The sequence below is a fragment of the Carlito syrichta genome, unplaced genomic scaffold (assembly GCF_000164805.1).
Source record: "Carlito syrichta isolate Samal-C Ts95f unplaced genomic scaffold, Tarsius_syrichta-2.0.1 Scaffold315843, whole genome shotgun sequence".
Taxonomy (NCBI): Eukaryota; Metazoa; Chordata; class Mammalia; order Primates; family Tarsiidae; genus Carlito; species Carlito syrichta.
The window spans coordinates 331,054-337,668 of NW_007259939.1; the positions used below are offsets into that span (position 1 = coordinate 331,054).

At 42.0% G+C, this 6,615-nt stretch overlaps 1 protein-coding gene across 1 annotated transcript in view; it reads left to right on the top strand.

The window, feature by feature from the left end:
• Position 1: 1 nt before the first annotated feature.
• The window catches only part of FANCM (Fanconi anemia complementation group M), a gene marked incomplete at its 5' end in the record, with an annotated part of 67,456 nt that continues 60,842 nt past the window's right edge, over positions 2–6,615 (top strand). The window contains 3 exons of the mRNA XM_008073438.2: positions 2–278; positions 1,148–1,320; positions 4,993–5,070. Of these exons, the coding sequence (XP_008071629.1) occupies positions 2–278; positions 1,148–1,320; positions 4,993–5,070 (528 nt within the window). The remainder of the gene's footprint in view (positions 279–1,147; positions 1,321–4,992; positions 5,071–6,615) is intronic.

Below are 6,615 nucleotides of genomic sequence, written 5' to 3' on the forward strand. Positions count from 1 at the left end.
CTCGGCGGGCGCCCTGTGGATTTACCCTACCAATTGCCCCGTGCGGGACTACCAGCTGCACATCGTTCGGACCTCTCTGTTCTGCAACACGCTGGTGTGTCTGCCTACCGGGCTGGGGAAGACTTTTATTGCCGCCGTGGTCATGTACAATTTCTACCGCTGGTTCCCTTCCGGAAAGGTGGTCTTCATGGCCCCCACGAAACCCTTGGTGACACAGCAGATGGAGGCGTGCTACCAGGTGATGGGTATCCCGCAGTCCCACATGGCCGAAATGACAGGTATCTTAGAAAGAACGGGCACTTTGGAAATTAAGAACTGGGGTACCCGGGGGAGAAGCATGCATTCTGGCGGCTCTTGAGCTAAAGGAATTTCTGACCCAGGTGGGAAGAATTTCCAAACCACAACATGTGCACCTTCCATCTCTCCCTAAAACATCTACTGTAGCAAGCCCGAGCTCCCATTTCTCCCTTCAACCATCTACCGGTAGCAAGTCCAACACTGATGAATGGAGTTGCTTTTTTCCATCTTTAGAGACTCCCTGTAACTTCTCAGAGGATTTTGAAGCTATTATATGTGTATACCCCATGGGTAACTGAACATGATGTGTCCTGGCATTCTTCCTAAAAAAGCATTTCCCAGTTGAAGAATTTGCTTCTCTTCAAATATTATGCCAAGACAGTCTGTTTGTGGTCTTAGGGGTAGCTTTGTCATTTGTACCACGACACAGTTTTAAAATGTAGCATTCCAGTGAATTGTCAGATTGTTCTCTTTTTAAGCAGATTACCAAAGCATGTATGCATACTACAAATAGACCAGACAGTCTGACGTTTAAAATGCAGAATGTCGCTTTTTTTGTTTTTTGAGTTAGAGTTTCACTCCGTCGCCCAGGCTGGAGTGCAGTGGCACACTCACGGCCACCCCAGCGTTGACCGGCTGGGCTCTGGTGATCCTTCCGCCTAAGCCTTCAAGTAGCCGAACTACAGGTGCGGCTAATTATTTATTGTACAGACGAGGTCTCGCCAAGCTGCCCAGGTTGGTCTGGGACCCGCAGGCTCAGGCAGGCAATCCACTCGCCTCGGCCTCCCAAAGGGCTGGGATTACAGGCTGAGTCACAGATCCTGGCCCAGAATGTCGCTTTTATTTACAGGTTCTACTCAAGCTCTCACCAGGAAGGAAATATGGTGCAATAAGAGAGTCCTTTTTCTTACACCTCAGGTCATGGTAAATGACCTTTCTAGAGGAGCTTGCCCCGCTGCTGAAATAAAGTGTCTGGTTATTGATGAAGCTCATAAAGCTCTCGGAAATTATGCTTATTGTCAGGTAATACTTTTGTTAAACAGTATTTTGTATTGTAACTATATTGCTAAAGAGTATTTTGGGGAATAGTTATTAGTGATGGAAGTTATTGATGGTATTATTATGAAAGGCCTTTACATCTGTTATCTCAGAACAGATGGTGATAGAGAATACTTGCACTTTTCTTCATTAGTGTCAGATGTGGATCATAAGAGGCTGGTCATGGTTGGGACTGTGATCTAAAGTAGGGTATGGGTGTACTTTGGGAATGGATAATCCAAAGATTGTTGGCAGGTATACGGTATCATTCCTTGGCAGTTGGATAAAATAATCCTTAACTGTTAGTTATGTAAGGTTTAAGTGGCATAACATATGTAACGTACCTAACACAGTATCCTCCTGTTGAGTACTCTGAGTATGTAAAACAAGGTGAAGTGGTGGGATGTGGTTGTAGAGGTCACTTATCTCTTTGTACTAAATGATATTGGCTTTCTTTTCCGTTTCCCTCTTCTGTTAAGACCACTTTGTGTCTTCTACTTAGGGGCCAGGTCATGAAGGTATTTACATTTTATGCCTAACAGTTTGTACCTTTGTAGGCCATCAGGGATATAGGTGGTGGAGACTCATTAAAAAATGTTTAGCTGGGGTGATATTAAGATTTGAAAGAGATTAGAGGGGAGAATGCTAAAGGCAGAGTATCTAATGAGGAATTGGAGGAATGTAGAATGACTTGCAGGTTTCTGACTTGGAAAACAGTGAAGCTTGTGAGAGTTGTAGAGGCAGAACAGATCTGGGGTAAAGTGGTAAGACAGCGAGTGCAGTTTCAGAAATATTGAGTTTAAGGCGCCCATGAGGAATCTAGCTGTAGAGATCCATTAGGCAGTGAGTGATAGAAGTATGGATCTCAGTGGAGAGTTCTGAGCTGGACATACAGATTTGGATATCATCAGCATATAGGTGGTAGTTAAAACTAGAATAACTAGTGATATTAGGAAGAAGTTACAGAGTAAGAACAGAAGAGGGAAGAAGAAGGAAAAGTTCATTTAGTGCAAAGACATGAATTTTACTGCTAGTTTGTGAATTTGTAAAGTAGTTTCCTTGGGGACTTTAAGTGTTATTGTATTCCTTTTCTGTATTAGACAGAATTGTCATCTTTCCTATAGTTGAACTTCTTAACTATATCCAGAAAATGGATATACTTTTTAGTTTGTTCGTATTTTTCCAAATGAAGGTAACACACAGTGTATTAAGATCTCTGCCTAAGAGGGCATTTAAACATTTTTATTCAAACTATATGGAATTATTTTTGAAGATTTAGCTTATATTTAACTTAACCTATTTTATTTTTAAAAACTTTCTAGGCATCAGATGATCTTTAAACAAAAAAAACAAAACAAAAACCCCTGCAAGGCTTATGTTTTGATTATCATCAAACATAAATTGACTTCATTAATAACCAAACAGTCCTGAGCATTTACACTACTCTGAGTATTCTAGATCAGGTTCCAAAAGGTACACACCACCAGCTCCATGAAGCATGTAGCTTCCTGGATTACAAACACGTCACTGTATCCTCTTCTGCAAGATACTTGAGAATGCCTCCTTAAAAGAAGTAATATATTTGGCTCTCTTTTCGTGTGTAACAGTTCCGGTAGGTATACTGGTACATGTGGCGTCTAACAGTAAAGTAATTACCCTGAACTGCCAAAATGCTCCACAGTCTGAAAGAACACTTTGAGTTCTGTCATACAAAAAGAATTTTTATTTTTATTTATTTATTTGTTTTTTGCGTTGGAGTCTCACTCTGTTGCCCAGACTGGAGTGCAGTGGCCACTCCCGGCCACCGCAGCCTCGACCTGCTGGGCTCCAGCGATCCTTCTGCCTCAGCCTTCCGAGTAGCCGGAATTACAGGCACACGCTACCATGCCCGGCTGATTTTTTGATTTATCGTAGAGATGAGGTCTCACCAACTTGCCCAGGCGGGTCTCGAACCCACGGCTTCAGGCAATCCACTCACCTCAGCCTCCCAAGGTGCGGGATTACAGGCTGAGCCACCAAGCCTGGCTCAAAAAGAATTTTTTAAAGCATCAATAAGTGATCTTTTTTGGTCTTCCTTGCTGCATTTATGACTTTCTAAAAATTCTATGATATCTAAGGACTGCTTAGCATGAAGCTAAAATGGAAATGGTCACTAGGGATATTTTGTCTTGCACTGGTTTTAAATTAGAATAACTCCACCAAGTCTTTGAAGAGTAAGTATAATAATGTCTCCATATACAATCTGTATCATGTTTTAAAACTCCATAAGTAATGTTTTTGATGCATTAATCAAGATGCAGTGTTAGTGTCATTGAATTTATCTTTGACTTGGGTTGAAATTCGGGTGATTTTTGGATAGTCTGGTCTTTTTGCTTAATTCTCATATCTAATATGGGCACTAGGGGATACTGAGAGCTGTTCCTGCAAATTAGTGTACTTGGGAGTGTTTTTTCCTTTGTATTGGGACCTCATGTGAAAGGGCTTATGGAAATCTGGCAAATTATCCAATGCTAATCATATTAGAAGTGGGTGTTGAGTTCAAACTAAAAAGTACAGAATGATGCTTTAGTGTCACTGAAAAAATATTTTACTATTTAAAAGGAAATTTAGATTTTAAAAATTACCCAACTTACCTCATTTTTTAATGAATAAACTTAATTTAAACATTATGAGCATTCTACACAAACTTCTTTAAAATCTTTCCAAAAATTTTAAAGATAAGGGAAATTTCGGGGGAAGGGGGAAGTGGGAGAGGGGAGGTGTGGGGGGTCAGGGGATGAGGGACTGGCAGCAGTGAGATTCTTGGGGGGGCACACCTCATCCACAAGGGCACCTGCCTAATGAACATTTGTATACTTAACCCTGAATTGCACCCCACATCTTTAAAATAAATTAAAACATTTTTTAAAATGTCAAATATAATTCCATATTGCTGTTTAAAATCTTTTTCAATTATTTTTCTTGTGGTTTATCTTAATCTGTCAAGTGTGCATTTGGATGTGACTGTAAGGCTGAACTGTGGCCCAAGCAGTGGTGACTGGACTCCCTTTCTTTTCCATTTGACCTTGAAGGAGCCCTTTGAGTATTTTGATTTGCTTCTGTGTTAGCCTTTGATATTGTAGCTATTTCTTTTTTTTTTTTTGAGTTGGAGTCTCACTGTTGCCCAGGCTGGAGTGAAGTGGCATGCTGCTCACATCCACAGTAGTCTGGACCTGCTGGGCTCAGGTGATCCTTCTGCCTCAGCCTTCCAAGTAACTGGAACCACAGGCACGTGTCCCCATGCTGGGCTAATTTTGTGATTTATTGTAGAGATGAGGTCTCACCAAGTTACCCAAGCTGGTCTCAAACCCTGGGCTCAGGCAGTCCTCTCACCTCTGCCTCCCAAAGTGCTGGGATTACAGGCGTGAGCCACCATGCTCAGCTGATATTGTATCTATACTATAGAAGAAACTGTAATGTGTCTTTGACTAGTTCGTATAGGGCATAAACCTAAATTATTTGTTCTTCAGATAATATGACTAGTTGTAATTCTACTCACTAGACTGTCAAGATGCCGATTAAGAAATAATAAAATGGACCATATATTTCCTTTTTTAACAGGAACACTATTATTTTTGTATTGGACATATGAAATTAAATAACTTTTTTTTTCTTAAGGTTGTAAGAGAACTAATCAAATATACAAATCATTTTAGAATCTTGGCTCTCAGTGCCACACCAGGTAGTGATATAAAGGTAAGTAAAATGTTTTTCCATTTATTAACAGAATTCTTTTTTTTGAATTGGAGTCTCATTCTGTCACCCAGGCTGGAGTGCACTGGCACGATCACGGCTCACCACAGTCTTGACCTCCTGGGCTCAGGCTATCCTTCCACCTCAGTGTCCTGAGTAGCTGGGACTGCAGCACATGCCACCATGCCCAGCTAGTTATTTTATTTTTTTGTAGGGATGAAGTCTCACTATGTTGCCCAGGCTGGTCTCTAACTCCTGGGCTCAAGAATCCTCCTGCCTGGGCTTCCAAAAGTGCTGGGATTACAGATGAGAGCCACCGCACCAGTCTATTAACATAACTTTTTTTTTTGAGTTGGAGTCTCACTCTGTCTCCCAGACTGGAATGCAGTGGCCGCTCCTGGCCACCGCGGCCTCGACCTGCTGGGCTCCGGCGATCCTTCCGCCTCAGCCTTCCAAGTAGCTGTAATTACAGATGCGCGCTACCACACCCGGCTAGTTTTTGATTTATTGTAGAGATGAGGTCTCGCCAAGTTGCCCAGGCGGGTCTCGAACCCGCGAGCTCAGGCAGTTCACTCACCTCAGCCTCCCAAAGCGCGGGATTACAGGCTGAGCCACCGAGCCCGGCTAACATAACTTTTTAATAAGAACTTTTGTATGGGGCCAGATCAGTTTTCCATTCTAGCATTTATCTAGTTTGACATCAGGACTACAATATTTCCTACAACCTGCCTAACTTTTCTTTGAAAGTTGCAGGAGTTTCTTTTTTTTTTTGAGTTGGAATCTCACTCTGTTGCCCAGACTGGAGTGCAGTGGCACGCTCCCGGCTACTGTAGCCTCTACGTGCTGGGCTCCAGTGATCCCTCTGCCTCAGCCTTCCAATTAGCCGGAATACAGGTGCACGCTACCGCGCCCGGCTAATTTTTAATTTATTGTAGAGACAAGATCTTGCCAAGTTGCCTGGGTGGGTCTTGAACCCCCGGGCACAGGCAGTCCACTCACCTGGGCCTCCCAAAGTGCTGGGATTACAGGCTGAGCCATTGAGCCCGGCCAGGAGTTTCCTTAGAGTAGTAGTTTTTAAACTTCAGTATATATGAGAATCACATAACAGTTTGTTAAAAGTGCTGATTTTTACTTCTGCAAACAGTGTTAGTTATGTTGATATAAATGGAAAATATTCTAATTTATCAATAATCGATTTAGGATAGGTTCTATACGTCCTCAGTCTCTTAACAAGCCAATTTGTATACTATTCCAACAATCCTTCCACCTCAGCCTTCCAAGTAGCTGTAACTGCAGGTGTGTGCCACCATGCCTGGCTGATGTTTTTTATTTCTTGTAGAGACGCCATGTTGTCCAGGCTGGTCTCTAACCCCTGGACTCAGGCATTCTTCTTGTCTCAGCTTCCCAAAGTACTGGGATTACAGGCGTGAGCCACCACGCTCAACTGGGCTTATCTTTTTTGATATTTGATGATATGATTTTATAGCACTTTTTTTTAGAATTTTGATACTATTTTCTTTTTCTTTTTTTTTTTTTTTTTTTTTTTTT